General features: G+C 44.4%; 1 protein-coding gene across 4 annotated transcripts in view; it reads left to right on the forward strand.

The window, feature by feature from the left end:
• The window catches only part of SIPA1L3 (signal induced proliferation associated 1 like 3), a 635,337-nt gene that overhangs the window by 489,455 nt on the left and 127,892 nt on the right, over window positions 1–17,990 (forward strand). For all 4 annotated transcript variants that reach the window (XM_069207242.1, XM_069207245.1, XM_069207243.1 and 1 more), the window contains exons 14-15: window positions 7,776–7,894; window positions 13,300–13,733. In XM_069207242.1, the coding sequence (XP_069063343.1) occupies window positions 7,776–7,894; window positions 13,300–13,733 (553 nt within the window). The remainder of the gene's footprint in view (window positions 1–7,775; window positions 7,895–13,299; window positions 13,734–17,990) is intronic.

The following is a 17,990-nucleotide window of genomic DNA, read 5'->3' on the forward strand; positions in this document are numbered from 1 at the left end:
GTGGTCACTCCCCTTTCCTTTGTCCAGTTTCGCGCCAGAGCAGGGGCTAAGGGGTCCCTGAACCGGTGTAGACTGGCTTATGCAGAATTGGGCACATCTGTGCCCAACAAAGCATTTCCAGAGGCTGGGGGAGGCTACTCCTCCCCTGCCTTCACACCATTTTCCAAAGGGAGAGGGTGTCACACCCTCTCTCAGAGGAAGTTCTTTGTTCTGCCATCCTGGGCCAGGCCTGGCTGGACCCCAGGAGGGCAGCTGCCTGTCTGAGGGGTTGGCAGCAGCAGCAGCTGCAGAGAAACCCCAGGAAGGGCAGTCTGGCAGTACCAGGGTCTGTGCTACAGACCACTGGGATCATGGAATTGTACCAACAATGCCAGGATGGCATAGAGGGGGCAATTCCATGATCATAGACATGTTACATGGCCATATTCGGAGTTACCATGGTGAAGCTACATATAGGTAGTGACCTATATGTAGTGCACGCGTGTAATGGTGTCCCCGCACTCACAAAGTTCAGTGAATTGGCTCTGAACAATGTGGGGGCACCTTGGCTAGTGCCAGGGTGCCCACACACTAAGTAACTTTGCACCCAACCTTTACCAGGTAAAGGTTAGACATATAGGTGACTTATAAGTTACTTAAGTGCAGTGTAAAATGGCTGTGAAATAACGTGGACGTTATTTCACTCAGGCTGCAGTGGCAGGCCTGTGTAAGAATTGTCAGAGCTCCCTATGGGTGGCAAAAGAAATGCTGCAGCCCATAGGGATCTCCTGGAACCCCAATACCCTGGGTACCTCAGTACCATATACTAGGGAATTATAAGGGTGTTCCAGTAAGCCAATGTAAATTGGTAAAAATGGTCACTAGCCTGTTAGTGACAATTTAAAAGTAATGAGAGAGCATAACCACTGAGGTTCTGGTTAGCAGAGCCTCAGTGAGACAGTTAGGCACCACACAGGGAACATATACATGCACACCTATGAGCACTGGGGCCCTGTGTGACAGGGTCCCAGTGACACATACATATAGGCCACAAACCTATGAGCACTGGGGTCCTGACCAGCAGGATCCCAGTGACACATAACAACCATACTGAAAACATAGTGTTTTCACTATGAGCACTGAGGCCTGGCTATCAGGATCCCAGTGAGACAGTGAAAACAGTGACAAACACCCTGACATACACTCACAAACAGGCCAAAAGTGGGGGTAACAAGGCTAGAAAGAGGCTACCTTCTCACACAACCCCCCCCCAAACGAAGGACAATAAGGCTAACCTTGGCCAGTTGAGACTTTATTGTCTAAGTGGTGATAAGTAGAGAGTAGCTCTGCAATAGACTGGTTACTCCCTTTATCATCCACTATATGGTTACTTCCCTGTGGGGATGTAAACCACCCTGTTTGAAGTTTTTTAGCTAAGCAACAATGTGAAGATGTATTTTCAGAGTTTCTATCAGTAAGTTTTAGTTTAGAGCAGTGGGAATTGTCCACTGAACCTATTTGTAGTGATGGAAATGCCAGACAGGGATGCTGTCTCAGAAAAGCCATAGCTGGGCAAAAACTTTGTCCATCTGGCTGGAAGAGAGAACAGGGATGCTGTTTCTCTTGAGTTGGAGCAGGGCAGGGATGCTGTCCTATGAGCTCCACACTAGGGCAGGGATGCTGTCCTAAGTGTTGTGAGGTAGTGCAGGGTTTCTGCACTAAAGTTTCTCTGGGAGGGTTGGAGGGATGCTCCATGTTAACTAAAATGGTGCTGTTTTTCTCACCAATGTTAGTTATCCCACAGAGAGGTACTTCCACCTCAGGGAGTCCAGCTTTGCCAGCTGATGATTCCCTTGGAACAGGTGCCACCCCAGGAGAGGTTTCTCCCACCACAGGAATAGTATCCTGAATGGTAGGGTGGTTAGGGGATACTGTGATACCCTTTTTACCTGTTGATGGAGAGGGATCCTGAGTTTTCAGGCCTTCTCTCCTTTGCTTTTTCATTTCACTTGAAATGAGAGGGAACAATTCCTCAGGGATGCCCAGCATGGCTGCATGGGCATAAAACTCTACATCAGCCCAACCTGAGGCCTCTAGGTCATTACCTAAGAGACAGTCTACAGGTAAGCTAGGTGATACCACCACCTGCTTAGGGCCAGTAACTCCACCCCAACTAAACTGAATTATAGCTAAGGGAAGAAACTTAGTGGAGTTATGGACATCAATAATTTTATACTGTTGTCCAATGATGTGTTGATCAGGGTGCACTAGGTTTTCAGTCACCAAAGTGAAACTGGCACCTGTGTCCCTGTAGGCCAAGGCCTCAACACCATTTATTGAAACTGTCTGCCTGTACTTATCCATTGTAAGGGGACAAGCAGCCAGAGTGGCAAGGCCAATGCCACTAGGTGTGACAGAAACTGTCTTGGGACTGACTACATCAGTTTCCACTATGGACCCATAAGTGAACCCAACTACACCCTTTGCTTGACTGTTGCCAGCAGTCCCACCACTAGTACCACTACTGCTAGGGGCACTAGAGCTTGATGTATTAGTGGTGGTAGGCTCAGGGGGTTTACCTGGACAGGACTTATCCCCTGGCCTATGGCCTCTATTTTTACACACAAAGCACCAAGGCTTTTTAATGTGTGCAGGTTGGGAAGAAGAGGAAGAATTTGTTTTATCCCCACCCTCTGAAGAGTGTTTAAGATTTGAAGTGGGATCTTTGGTTTTACCCTTATCCCCATGCTTATCTTGAGATTTTTCACCATCTTTCTTCTTATTGCCATCTTTGTCACCCCCTGTATGAACTTTTCTGTTCACCCTTGTTCTGACCCATTTGTCTGCCTTCTTTCCCAATTCTTGGGGAGAGGTCAGATCAGAGTCTACCAGGTACTGGTGCAACAAATCAGACACACAATTATTAAGTATATGCTCTCTCAGGATTGTGTTATACAGGCTTTCATAATCAGTAACTTTACTGCCATGTAACCACCCCTCCAAGGCCTTCACTGCCTGGTCAATGAAATCAACCCAGTCTTGTGAAGACTCCTTTTTGGTCTCTCTGAACTTTATCCTGTACTGTTCAGTGGTTAAGCCATAACCATCCAGGAGTGCATTCTTAAGAACTGTAAAATTATTGGCATCATTTTCTTTCACAGTAAGGAGCCTATCCCTACCTTTTCCACTAAATGATAGCCATAGGATAGCAGCCCACTGCCTTTGAGGGACATCCTGTACAGCACAGGCCCTCTCAAGTGCAGCAAACCACTTGTTAATGTCATCCCCCTCCTTATAAGGGGGAACTATCTTGTGCAGATTCCTGGAATCATGCTCTTTTGCAGGATGACTATGGGGAATACTGCTGCTGCCACCATGGGTATCTAAACCCATTTTCTGTCTTTCCCTCTCTACTTCTAAAGACTGTCTATCCAAATCCAGCTGTTGCTTCTTGAGCTTCAGTCTGGTTTGTTCCACTCTCAATCTATTGAGCTCCCTTTCTAACAATCTGTCATCAGGGTGGGTGGGAGGGACATTTCTAGATACAGAGGTATGATGGGAATGAACAGAATGAGACCTGTCCCTTACAGAGGGCACCCTAACAGCTTGGCTACCAGTATAATGTGAGAGCACACCATTAGTATGGTGTGATTCAACCTCTGTACCAACTATGCTAGACTGTCTAGTAATGGGCAGGCTGAGAAGTTTCTTTCCTGAACCTTTTCCTGGGGGAGTCCCTGGATCAGATTGAGAACCATTAGCTACTTTTTCTACAGATTGGGCACTTATGGCCTTATCCTGTACTCTAAGCATATTAATTAACAGTTCTAAGGAAGGATTCTTCCCTACACTCAAACCTCTCTCTATGCAGAGACTCCTTGCTCCTTTCCAGCTAAGGTGATCATATGCAAGTTTGGACAGTTCAACATTTTTCCCTGTGCCAGACATTTTCAGAGAGAGTTAAAGTGATAGAAAAAGAGAAAAAAGTTTTCAGAACTTTTTGGAAAGACAGAAAAAACTTTTAAAACTTTTAAGAACTTTTTGAAAGTTTAGAAGTACTTTTCAGCACTTAGAAAAGAGTGAAAAGAGGAAATGCAAAACTTTTTGGCTATGTGTATATACACTGACCTTGTTTTGTATATTTTTCTCTTATGAAAAGTACAATGACAAGAGTGGTAAGTAGTCTCAAGCACTTATCCCACCACTGCACAACCAATGTAGGAGGCTGGACTGGCTTGTAGTGAGTACCAAGGGGTACTTGCACCTTGCACCAGGCCCAGTTATCCCTTATTAGTGTATAGGGTGTCTAGCAGCTTAGGCTGATAGATAATGGTAGCTTAGCAAAGCAGCTCAGGCTGAACTAGGAGACGTGTGAAGCTACTACAGTACCACTTAGTGTCATATGCACAATATCATAAGAAAACACAATACACAGTTATACTAAAAATAAAGGTACTTTATTTTTATGACAATATGCCAAAGTATCTTAGAGTGTACCCTCAGTGAGAGGATAGGAAATATACACAAGATATATATACACAATAGCAAAAATATGCAGTATAGTCTTAGAAAACAGTGCAAACAATGTATAGTTACAATAGGATGCAATGGGGAAACATAGGGATAGGGGCAACACAAACCATATACTCCAGAAGTGGAATGCGAACCACGAATGGACCCCAAACCTATGTGACCTTGTAGAGGGTCGCTGGGACTATTAGAAAATAGTGAGAGTTAGCAAAATAACCCACCCCAAGACCCTGAAAAGTGAGTGCAAAGTGCACCAAAGTTCCCTTAAGGACAAAATAGTCGTGTTAGAGGGAGAATGCAAGGAAAACACAAATCAGCAATGCAACAACGATGGATTCCTGTCTGAAGGTACCTGTGGAACAAGGGGACCAAGTCCAAAAGTCACAAGCAGCTCGGAGATGGGCAGATGCCCAAGAAATGCCAGCGGTTGGTGCAAAGAAGCTCTTACTAGGCTGAAGAACTGTGAATACTGCAGGAACGACAAGGGTTAGAGACTTCCCCTTTGGAGGACGGATCCCCCACGCCTTGGAGAGTCGTGCAGAAGTGTTTTCCCGCCGGATGGACGCCAACAAGCCTTGCTACACGCAAATCGTGCGTTTGGCGTTTTTGGACGCTGCTGGGGCCCAGGAGGGACCAGGAGGTCGCAAATTGGACCTGCAGAGAGAGGGGACGTCGAGCAAGACAAGGAGCCCTCACTGAAGCAGGTAGCACCCGGAGAAGTGCCAGAAACAGGCACTACGAGGATGCGTGAAACGGTGCTCGCCGAAGTTGCACAAAGGAGTCCCACGTCGCCGGAGACCAACTTAGAAAGTCGTGCAATGCAGGTTAGAGTGCCGTGGACCCAGGCTTGGCTGTGCACAAAGGATTTCCGCCGGAAGTGCACAGGGGCCGGAGAAGCTTGCAAAGTCGCGGTTCCCAGCAATGCAGCCCAGCGAGGTGAGGCAAGGACTTACCTCCACCAAACTTGGGCTGAAGAGTCACTGGACTGTGGGGGTCACTTGGACGGTGTCGCTGGATTCGAGGGACCTCGCTCGTCGTGCTGAGAGGAGACCCAAGGGACCGGAGATGCAGCTTTTTGGTGCCTGCGGTTGCAGGGGGAAGATTCCGTCGACCCACGGGAGATTTCTTCGGAGCTTCTGGTGCAGAGAGGAGGCAGACTACCCCCACAGCATGCACAAGCAGGAAAACAGTCGAGAAGGCGGCAGGATCAGCGTTACAGAGTTGCAGTAGTCGTCTTTGCTACTATGTTGCAGGTTTGCAGGCTTCCAGCGCGGTCAGCAGTCGATTCCTTATCAGAAGGTGAAGAGGGAGATGCAGAGGAACTCGGCTGAGCTCATGCATTCGTTATCTGAAGTTTCCCCAGAGACAGAGACCCTAAATAGCCAGAAAAGAGGGTTTGGCTACCTAGGAGAGAGGAAAGGCTACTAACACCTGAAGGAGCCTATCACAAGGAGTCTCTGACGTCACCTGGTGGCACTGGCCACTCAGAGCAGTCCAGTGTGCCAGCAGCACCTCTGTTTCCAAGATGGCAGAGGTCTGGAGCACACTGGAGGAGCTCTGGACACCTCCCAGGGGAGGTGCAGGTCAGGGGAGTGGTCACTCCCCTTTCCTTTGTCCAGTTTCGCGCCAGAGCAGGGGCTAAGGGGTCCCTGAACCGGTGTAGACTGGCTTATGCAGAATTGGGCACATCTGTGCCCAACAAAGCATTTCCAGAGGCTGGGGGAGGCTACTCCTCCCCTGCCTTCACACCATTTTCCAAAGGGAGAGGGTGTCACACCCTCTCTCAGAGGAAGTTCTTTGTTCTGCCATCCTGGGCCAGGCCTGGCTGGACCCCAGGAGGGCAGCTGCCTGTCTGAGGGGTTGGCAGCAGCAGCAGCTGCAGAGAAACCCCAGGAAGGGCAGTCTGGCAGTACCAGGGTCTGTGCTACAGACCACTGGGATCATGGAATTGTACCAACAATGCCAGGATGGCATAGAGGGGGCAATTCCATGATCATAGACATGTTACATGGCCATATTCGGAGTTACCATGGTGAAGCTACATATAGGTAGTGACCTATATGTAGTGCACGCGTGTAATGGTGTCCCCGCACTCACAAAGTTCAGTGAATTGGCTCTGAACAATGTGGGGGCACCTTGGCTAGTGCCAGGGTGCCCACACACTAAGTAACTTTGCACCCAACCTTTACCAGGTAAAGGTTAGACATATAGGTGACTTATAAGTTACTTAAGTGCAGTGTAAAATGGCTGTGAAATAACGTGGACGTTATTTCACTCAGGCTGCAGTGGCAGGCCTGTGTAAGAATTGTCAGAGCTCCCTATGGGTGGCAAAAGAAATGCTGCAGCCCATAGGGATCTCCTGGAACCCCAATACCCTGGGTACCTCAGTACCATATACTAGGGAATTATAAGGGTGTTCCAGTAAGCCAATGTAAATTGGTAAAAATGGTCACTAGCCTGTTAGTGACAATTTAAAAGTAATGAGAGAGCATAACCACTGAGGTTCTGGTTAGCAGAGCCTCAGTGAGACAGTTAGGCACCACACAGGGAACATATACATGCACACCTATGAGCACTGGGGCCCTGTGTGACAGGGTCCCAGTGACACATACATATAGGCCACAAACCTATGAGCACTGGGGTCCTGACCAGCAGGATCCCAGTGACACATAACAACCATACTGAAAACATAGTGTTTTCACTATGAGCACTGAGGCCTGGCTATCAGGATCCCAGTGAGACAGTGAAAACAGTGACAAACACCCTGACATACACTCACAAACAGGCCAAAAGTGGGGGTAACAAGGCTAGAAAGAGGCTACCTTCTCACAATTGCATACTTTGGTTTTATCAACTTTGTCTGCTCTATTAGGTCTAGATCCCCATCATTGCTTAACTGGCTATCCCAGTGTCTCAGAATAGGAAGCAGCCAGTGCTAACCAATTATTGGTAAAGGTAACATTCTTTCACTAAAATGACTAGTCTCAACGTTAATAGGATCAACATACAAGCCTTTCCAATAAGTTTGTTTTGTGTTTAGTTGTACCTAAATACCTCTCTGCACAATGTGATCTAACTCTAACTGAAGTTAGTAAAAAAAACAGTAGCGCTCTCCAAACCATAGAAGGGAGTGAGCCCAAGGCAACATGCTATTTTGGTCCCAGAGTTAAATTCAAAGCCGTCTCGTTTAATTTTGGCTTTCATGTTACAGTTAAAAGGGATGTTTTGCTTTGTATGTGGTCTAAACACCTTTCGAATTTTTGCAGAACCTCTGTGGCATATTCCAACACAATCCAGAGTTGGTGCTGTGGCTGGAAATTATGCAGCAAAGCGTCAAGGGCGGCAGGACCTAGCTGGCAAGGAGTCTCCCAACAGGCATTCTAAAGTAAGTTCAGAAGCACCACAATAACCTAAATTTCAATTTAGACTGTTCTGAAGCAAATATTTGAGAACACATTGGTGGTGTATGACTTTTGTACAACAAATATTCTCCTAGCGGCTCTTTAATGGATCCTAAAAACACTTGATACACAATGTTACCTTTCAGAGCAGATATATTTGACAATGACAGTTACCCCTCAAAATATTAAATTTCTATATAACAGCAGTGTAATGCGAGGGTACAGTATACTCAAAATATCTCCTTATTACTGACCCTAAACAGTTTACTTCCATGCATGGGGTTATGAAGGTATGTGTGTAAGATTAAAGCCCTTTATTAAAGTAAAATTTATATGTGATGTGTAGCTAACTTTTTCTGGGTTTAGCCAGGTGGTCTGCACTGAGCGATTGCAGATTGTGATGACTAGAGTTAAATGTGACAAAACCAAACATCATACTTTAGAAATATTACTATTGTGATATTTTCATTACAGAGTTATCACAGTTCGCATTTTATTTACTGAAGCTGAATGGTAATCTATCAAAGCAAGCAAAAATAGTTGGAGGTAAAGCCTAACATTATTGGCACTCTCCGTCAGGCGTAGAAATTAACCAGTAAATCAGAACAGTCACAAGTTCGCAGCTCACCCCCGTTCACAAAAAAAAAAAAAAACTCTGTTATGCAAAATATTCTGGTTATAATATAGTTTTTGATTTAAAACTAGATCTTTTCTAATGCTAAGCAAGAAAAAATCCAAAACAAAGGCGAATCTACCTTGATGCCTAGGTTATGCACATTATTTGAAAGGAAGTGCTGAGTATGCTTTCCTTGTGATTGTGTGATGATAAATTCACTGTTTTTTCAAAGGGATATTACTTTGTCCACAGATGCTGTATGCTTTAAGTTCTTGCCAGGCACAAGGCTGTTAGTGGAAACATTTTGTCTTGCTCTTGCAACCCCAGGGCACTAGACTTGCATTAATACAGTGCATTAATGCAGATGAACACTGAACAAAAGTGTTCATGCTTGGTTGTGCATGTATAACACAGCTTATGCATATTTTGTCTTATAGGTAAAAGTGTCATCCCAGTCAAGTTTGCTACTCCCTCTGATTCAGAGACGGTATGTGTGATTTAGTTAGAGGTGAAATGTCATGGCAGGCCCTCATCAGGACTGGTTCCAAAGAATCAATCTGGAAGGACTCAGATGACAAGGTTCTCACTTCTGAATGTGTTTTGGAAAATCCACATTGACTAACTGGCAAATCTTTGTGATTTGGATCCATAGCAAAGTAAGATCTTCCTAACAACACTATTCATTCAAGAAAGAGGAACGAAAAGAAGGCAGTTCTATTGGCAAATGGCCATTCGTATAAGGCTCATTTAGGATGTTTTAACTGTGATGACACATTTTGTGATGCTTACTGGGGGGGGGGGGGGTGCACTTCCAACTCGGTCTGTGATAGTTGATCTCTAACTATTTAAGAGAAGAAGCATGGCTGTGCTTTATGCAATTAAAGGGTGAAGTGGACAGGTATACTTTGTTCCTGCAGACCACTTCATTTCAACTCCCTTGCATTACTTCAGCAGAAATCTACATGACTGCAACCAATTGATTCTACAGCACCTTGTAAGAATATAGTCAAACCTGGTTCAGTGGTGAGGATGTGGAATCTGACGCTTTTAAACTCAGCAGCACTGCATGTTGCATCATGTTTCAATTAACATGGAGTTCAATCTCAGAAATGCATTTGACTTAAAACACTGATCACTTTGACGTCCTTTACCATCATAAGATACATATCTGTATTCATTCTTAAGCATCTATTGAATGAAGCTACATAATCTGAAATGCTGTGCAATTGAAGCAGGAGGTGGATCGTGAGAACCTAGCTTATGAAGTGAAGTTATGGACGTTTGTGAGGCTGGTAAATGATACTTATCACACGAGGACAGATACTATCATGACCTAGTCATGATGTAATTATCATTTTATTTTGGCCCATGGTTGCTAAGAATGATTGACTGTGCTGCAATAAGAGTTTCTGAGGTGCTGCTGGGGCCTCCTTTGAGTACATGATGATGACTCTGGAAATGTTTTTCAAAAGCTGGGAAGGTAGCCAATAGAAATAGAGGTAGGGGGCTCGATTTTTCAGTAGAAGGTGCATCATCTCTAATTTGAGTAGGTTGTAAAGTGGGTGAATATATACCTTGGAATGCATGACGTTTTTATCTTAATATAGTAGGGAATTGTGAGGCCACTTACATATCTCCAGACCAAAATCAGTAACATCTATGGTGATCCTTTCTATTCTGAAGAAGAAAATATGAGAAATGTGGAATTTGCCCAGTATGCCATTGGCTTAAACACCTAATGGGCCTTTGTCAAGAGAGTCTGCCTGTGAAAGATGAGGCCCGCACATCTCTCTTAAAATGAGCATCCAACCCTGGGATCCAGTGTACCTACAACCCATGCTTTCACATGCCATGTTTAAAATAAGATTGAGGCTCCCTTTTTACTTTTCACTGAATCGATTCAAGAGGTATGTTTAGGCATTTGAAGGCCTCCTCTGGAATGCTGCAGTATATTGAGCACTCCTGAAAACACATTAAGAAGCCACAGGTAATTCTGGTTATCTTTCGATCTACCTGCTAACGTCTGGCTAAGTTGTCCATCAGGCCTGTGTGAGTAAATGCCTTTTTCTATGGTTTTTGATAATAATTAACTCAGCATGGAAATTGACAACATTTTAATGACCCAAGAATTGGTAGCAAAAACCATAACTTTGTTGGCAGATGCACCAAGCACTGTAGTGTGACAGTTACCATATGTTGGTCATGCTTGCTCAAAACAGATAAATCAAGCAGAGCATGTTTAGTAGCTTGAAGTATAGCAGTCTTGGTGGTGATGAAATGCCGTGCATAGCTTGGGGTCATTGGGTTCCTGAATATTTAGACAGACGTACTGGATAAACCACTGTAGTCAATCACATGTAAAAAATAATAATAGTCTCAACAGGCAACTTGTTGTTTGATGTTATGTGCTACACCAGAGTCCTTTTGTATGGCTCAACTGATCAGATGAGTGCCTATGAATATCAATAGGCATCTTACTGTATAACTTAGCAGCACACCCAAACTCTTTTTATATCGAGAGGTACAGAAAGGGTGGGGGGGCTGGAGTAGCTATTGTATCATAATGTGGCTACCAAGAGCAAGCTTTTTAATGACTACTTATGTTTTGAACTCTTGCCATTGAAGGCGGAGAACCTATAAGAGTTGAGCAGTCCGGCCTGGAATGTGTGAGCTCTCAATGCCAGGATGAAACAAAGCAAATAGACTTACCATGAAAGTGGTCATATTACAAGAGATGGATTTAGGATGCCCAGTTCACACTACATGTCTGGCAGTTTACTGACACATCAGTCTTAAATCTTTAGACATTTCCGAGGAGAAAGAATATTCTGTATTTATTGGGCACACTTTGAGACATGGCTTGAAAGTTTTACTAGACAATTTTGGGTTCTGAGCTCTAAGTCATTTGCTATTTATGTGAGAAATCAAAATAAATGGAATGTTATTGAGGAGGACTTCAATGAACTAATATCTATCAGCAGGTAAAATATGAGGAGACAGTCCCCATCTATCAGGATTGGCTTCTGCAATTGATCATTTCCAATTTCAAGTCATGGTGAATGTGTTCCGCATGTTGCAGGAAGACGGTTCATATTCTCATGTTATTTAGGCCATGATCACTTTCAAATAAGGACCAATGGCAGTAACTGTACACTTTACTACCCAACTGTCATAAAAAGAGCCCCTAGCCACCAGTGGTAATTGTTTGTAACATCCCTTTGGTTTGAAATACTGCAGTTCTAGAAGTGAAAATAATCATTCCACACAGGCTAGTTCTGAGCACATTTAAGGCATATAGCTGCAAGATATGCGTGTTGCTTCAAAGTGGCATCCTAAAATCATTGTAGTGAGACGTTTTACAAGTTCGAAAGATATATAGCAGTTCTTTAGATGCGGTACAAACATAAGAAAGATAATGAATGCAAATGATTTGAACACAAACGTTGGGTTCATTGAGTCTGCCTCTCTGGGTAATTTGTTAGATTCAGAAGACCTTAGTGCACCAAATGTCCATGATAAAGGGCAAAAATAGAGTTATGTAAACCAGTATAGAAAATTTAGAAATAATCTGCTAAAAACGTTGGTATAAAGAATCCACCAGTGTGTTTTGCAAAACCTGTTGTAACCTATAAATGTACTAAGGGGATCCCGATTTGTGAGGATTACGTCCGTACACTTTTGTGAGTCTGATTTGTAATGTTAGGCTCAGGAATGCAGAATATGGTGACAGTCAAAGCGCTAGTGGCATATCTGACCTTAAAACCAAGAAAGAACCTGCCTGGGTGGGGAATTTTATTATGGCAGTGTATCCAACCTGTCACCTAAGTTCCTGACCTTAATTTACCATAATACACGAAAGAAGCAAACAAATGTTTTTAACCAATGCCTATAAAACACTAATAAAAGTGTCTCCTTATGCCTGTTATTCTTAATAAACACGACCAAACTAATCTTGCTCATGCTTTCTAAGGTGGTCTCTTCTAGGACCCCTCTAGTCAGATCGAGTTTGGTATATCCGCATCAGACCTGTTTCCTACATTGTAGATGAACTGGTTTTGCAGTTAGCACAATATTATGGAGAACTGAGCTTAGGTAGTGTGGCTGGTGCCTCTTTGGATGCTTAAAGAAGGTATTTGATTTGATTTGCAGTAAAAATAAAGTTGCAAATGGTTCTAAAGTCCTCACTGTAGCTAGTAGTTTTACCAAGAATATTCATATATGCAAACTCTCCCACAAGGATCATTTGTACAGGTACATAATCTGTTCATCTACATTTCAACTCGCAGTTCAAGTTTAGGTTTAAGTAGGCTTTAAGTTAACTAGTTACTATTTTGCTTATTAGTTAATTTTGTAGTGCCATATATTGCTTACTGGTCACTTAAAAGTGATGTTTAACTTTGTTTGGTCGCTGAAATAATGTGCTCAAGGTACACTTGTTTGATGGCTTGGATGAAATTTGATGACTTCACCTTAGTCCATTTATTAGATGTCAAGTGGTCTGCCCATTAATGGCTCACTTCATAAGTGAAGAATTTCACTATTAGTGAAGGACTGCATATTGCATCCTTCAGCCATGCAGATCTAGGTTGATTCGTACTGCTGAGGCTGAAGGAGAGGCATTTTTAGTGTTTAACTGATCATTCCTTCATCAGTAGACCATCAAAGATCTTTGTTTAACCATGCTTCAAGCTTCCACCTCTCAGTAATGTTGGAAATGATTTCCTGTTATTATTTAATTTTCTTCCCACCGAATAAAATGCATCTCTTCTCTAGGGCGAAGCTCAGTATTCCAGTCATTCCAGCAGCAATACGTTGTCGAGCAACGCTTCTAGCAGCCATAGTGATGAGCGGTGGTTTGATATGGCAGAACCTACAGAGGCTGAGCAAGATCCTGTGTCCAAGGGGACGTCAAGCGACAGCGGAATAGACACCACTCTCCATACATTCAGCTCCAACTGTATGATGGCAAAACCCAGCAAGGCAGCTCCTCAAAGAGAGAATTTAATGAAGAACACACACAGTAATGCCACCTACCCAGGGTTGCATGAAAAATGTGGGAGGATAGCAGATAGGACACAATATGGTACTGACAAACGACGGGAGCCTTCGCTGAGTGTTGGGATTCAGAGCAAAGGATACAGACCGAAAGCGTTTACCCCAGATGGGCCACTGTCCTCTATCAGCAGTGGGGACATGCATAAGGCAAGGTAAGACCCATACCCACATTAAATGTGCTATTTTCTCCTTCGTTTGAGCTAGAAACAGCCACAGATAATGAAATCCTCAGGGGAAAAAAAGTATTATTTTCTTTGAATTGCACTTTTAAATTGGTGGCATTGGGAAATTAGGTCAATATTAACTGCTGACAAAAACATGTACGCAGGCCTGTGAATTCATGAGCTGAAGTAATTTATGAGCATGCCACGTTTGGGGCCAGATTCGATTATAGACACCCCACTCTCCCCCCCCCCCCCCCCACCCCCCCCCCCCCCCCCTCCCCATTATTACAGGAAAGTATTTTTTTTCTTGTTGGGGGTGGAGGGGGGACTCACTCATAATTAGTGTTTACCTCTGAAACTGGAAGACATTGTTTATTTTGAAGTCCTGGGAAAAGATGTGAAATGCAGTGTACCTCCATCTGCTCCTGGAGGGTAGATCTCAAGAAAATCATGGTTCTGTCTCAGCAATGTTGATCCGAAAGGAGTTGTTGGTACTAGAGAGTAAAGCATATAAACACCTAAGCAGAGTCTGTCCCAACCGTCACTCAACAACTCAGGACTGCCTGTAAGATAGTAATCATGCACCAGCTTAAGTAGACCGGAGGATGGGATAGACACCTAATAAAAAGTCAACAGAAGATTTGGGAGCACACTTCAAAGTACCTACTTTATGAATTTCAATTAGTGAAATAGTATTATCTTCAGATCAGCTCTCATAACGCTGGTCTAGTGTAAGTTTCTTTTTATTTCTAATGAGAATGTGTATCACAAATTCACCCCTATTCATTTAGAGCATTATTCAATTACACATATGAATATCTGAAAGCAACTTTGAAAAAAGTAACAAAGTAGTGAAGCGTGTTACAGCAAAACACATTGATGAAAGTATACAATAAATAATAGTATCTAAGTTATAAAGTTCCCACTCACGGTCAATTCTAAATTATTCTTGTTGTTCCTGGGCGCTCAAATGTGGAGCATAAACGCTTTCTCTCAAATATAACCTCTGAGCTTTCATGTACAGTATATCATGTTTTTAGTGAGAACATATTTATAATGTACTGATGACTATTCCTGTTTCGCTCATTGTCACATTAAACGCACCTCGTTTACACTAACAGATGTTTATGAAGGCTACTTCTAACCACAAATTCTTCATCATGTGAAAATCCCTACGCACCATACTGGATCCTGAGAGTTTTCTCACAAATTCCCTCTCTCATCAGTAGGCATCATCATGCAGCTTGACGTCATGTCAGTCCTGCCCCAGATGCAACTTTGACAGGGTTCAAGCTGGTAAGCACTGGCACAAAGAGGTATTTATGATTAACTTCTATGAGGTCTTCCTTTGCTGTCTGGGCTCCAAGTACAACTCAATGTTGTGTGATAAATGCACACAGATGAACCCGAAGGCAATCTGCGACTGTGAGGCCAAACTTTACATCGCAGAGCACCATGAGAAGTCAAAGATGGCCTAGTCTCGGTTGAAGTGAAGAACCTGGATGCTGTCTCGCTCCCAAGGGCGATTCCTTGAACAGTCATCCTGGGGATCAGGATCTTTAAGTAAGCCATAGAAGCAAAAGATGTAGAAGCCCATCTCCCCTTCATCCCACCACTTCCACCATGCAGAGCCTCCCAACCTTCTGGATAACTCTAGGCTGCAAAGTCACCGATCCCAGAACTGATTTTGATCTTCATTCCCAGGTGTCCTGATTTCCCTGGGCTAGTGACAAAGACGTAGCAACTCCATGAATTCAAAGAATCCATGTACAATATTTTCAGTTTCCGACCTGGTCCCTCTAAAGCACCTTCGAGAACCAAGTATCTGTGGGGGCGCCGGTTGGTCTACCATTGATGGATTCATCCAAGACTCCAACTGTTACTTGACCCCACCCATGGTTGACCTCAACTTCTGATATGATGCCATTACCCACATTTTACAGCACCAAACCCCATGCCTCAACCCAGTGCATTTATGCTGTGGTGGGGGGAGAGGGGATCTAGCAACCCCACCATTTTTTGACATGTAGAACGCCAGTGGTCAGTATTCTTCTCAGGGCAGGCCTCCAGTCACCTTTACCAGCTGTGGCTACCGAAGAATCTGCCTTCTTTGGCACTGTCATGCAGAGAGCAGCAGAGGTTCAGCCCAGACCTGATCTTATGGAGTACTTTCCTGCATCCTCCTCATCTTGAGCAAGGCGCTGCAGGTTGATTTGGATGTCATCTTGGGTAGCTGGCAAGATCTTGGCTGCCGTGTCCCACAATGGAGGTATCTCCCCAGTAGGTCACTGGTGTTCACAGCCCTAGGAGCGTGGCTGGCAGAAGACAACATTCTCTTTGCGAAAGCCTACATGTATTTTGAGACTCTGTCTTGCGGGTTGGCTGGAAACAGTGTGGGATTCAATGAGCTTATGGAGGCCCTCACCACCCAGCTTTCTCGGGAGGGATGTTGGAAGAGGAAGGCTGGGCCTAAAAAGCAGGCTAGTGCCTCCTTGTAAACTGCCTATTTACTGGAGGGCAAGATCCAGGTTTAGCTCCGGGGCCCAGCAGCATGTCTGTAAGGGACGAAGGGAGAAGGGGCTGTCATGCAGTCTGTCCTCGGTGAAGCACCTCTGTGAGTAAGTTGTCTTGACCTCAGTAGTGGATAGCGTGCGGTCTAGCACGTCCACTGGGAATCTGACTGCCAGTGTCTAGGTCCCCGTGGGAGGTGTACTACCCAATTCTCAGCACCTCTCTCTGCAGCAGCTGCAAAACCACTTTCAGTTCTCCTCAGTGGCGCACAATTGGCAGGTAGTAAAATATATCACCTCCCCAGGTGGAGAGGCATCGCTTCCAACAAATCAGTGCCCCAAATTGTTTAGAATGGTTACTCTCTCCTTTTCCTGATTCATCACCCATACTCCCAACATGCTACCCACACCACGGCATCTCCTGGAGGACCACTTGTCTGTACTTCAAGAACAGGTTTAAACTCTCTTTGCCAAGAGAACCATAGAGAAGTTACTGTCATCATAAATTGGACTTGTTGCTATTCCTGTTGCTTTCTGGTACCCAAAAATGATGGAGGTCTTCATCCTATTCTAGATCCTTGCCCTCTGAACTTTTTCCTTTGAAAGGACACACTCAGGATACACCTCCTGACCCAAGTTATGACCTCCTAGAATTCAGGAGACTGGATGGTGATGTTGGACCAGGATCCCTACTTCCATTTTGCAGCCTTGCAGTTCCACAGATGCTCTCTGCAGTTTCAGGTAGGCCACAATCAGTTACTGTTCTTGGTGCTCCACTTCAGCATTACCATTTTAACTAGGGTGTTCAGGAAAGTGATGGTACTGGTTGCAGCCCATCTCTAAAGGTTGGGAATACCAGACTTCCCATATTTCAGCCACTGGCTGCTGAAGGCAGGTTCACTTTAAATAGTCATAAACTACCTCCAAATGACAACCAACCAGTTGATATTGTTGTGTCTTTCAACAGACATGTTGAAGTCACACATGACTTCTTTGCAAAGGCTCCCTTTCATTGGAGTCATTATGGACATTATGCTTTCCAGAGCTTTCTTTTGTCTCAGTGAGTGTAGGACATTCAGGCTATGATCCTAATGTTTCACCTTCGATGTGGGTCTCAGTGAGAGAACCTCTAAAACTTCCTGACCCCCGTTTGTGGACCACAGTAGGTGGCACATGGGGTCGTTGCAGTGGGGTTTGAAGTCTCAGTGGGCACAGCACCAAGCAAAACTGTTGGATTACATCCTGGTGTTGGAGATGACTGCAAAAAACCAGCAATGATGGTCACTAGACCACAATTGGACCACTGACAGACCTCTGTCTGCACCACCCTGAGTTAATGGTCGTAACGGATGCATCATGGCTGTGTTGGGGGGTGCTCTGAGAGAGTTGGAGATCAGAAGGCAACGGTCTTCAGCGAAAGCCCGTTTTCACATCAGCTTGTTGGGGCTGCGGGCAATACACTTGGTGGTGAAAGCGGTCCTCCAGTCTGTCAAGGTGGAAATGGTACAGGTTCTCACAGACAACACTACTACCATACGGTGTGCACTAGACATAGCAGGGTGGGGTAATTTGTCCTTTGCCAGGAGGTTTTGTGCCCTTGGAGTTGGCTTGAAATCCACATTTCTCATTGCGATTACCTGAGCTTGTCCTGTGAGCAAGCTAGTTGTTCGTACAAAAGCTGCCTTTCTCCTGGTCACACGTTTCACCTATGACAGTCACTCATCCTACCAATTTG

The sequence above is a fragment of the Pleurodeles waltl genome, chromosome 9, assembly GCF_031143425.1.
Source record: "Pleurodeles waltl isolate 20211129_DDA chromosome 9, aPleWal1.hap1.20221129, whole genome shotgun sequence".
Taxonomy (NCBI): Eukaryota; Metazoa; Chordata; class Amphibia; order Caudata; family Salamandridae; genus Pleurodeles; species Pleurodeles waltl.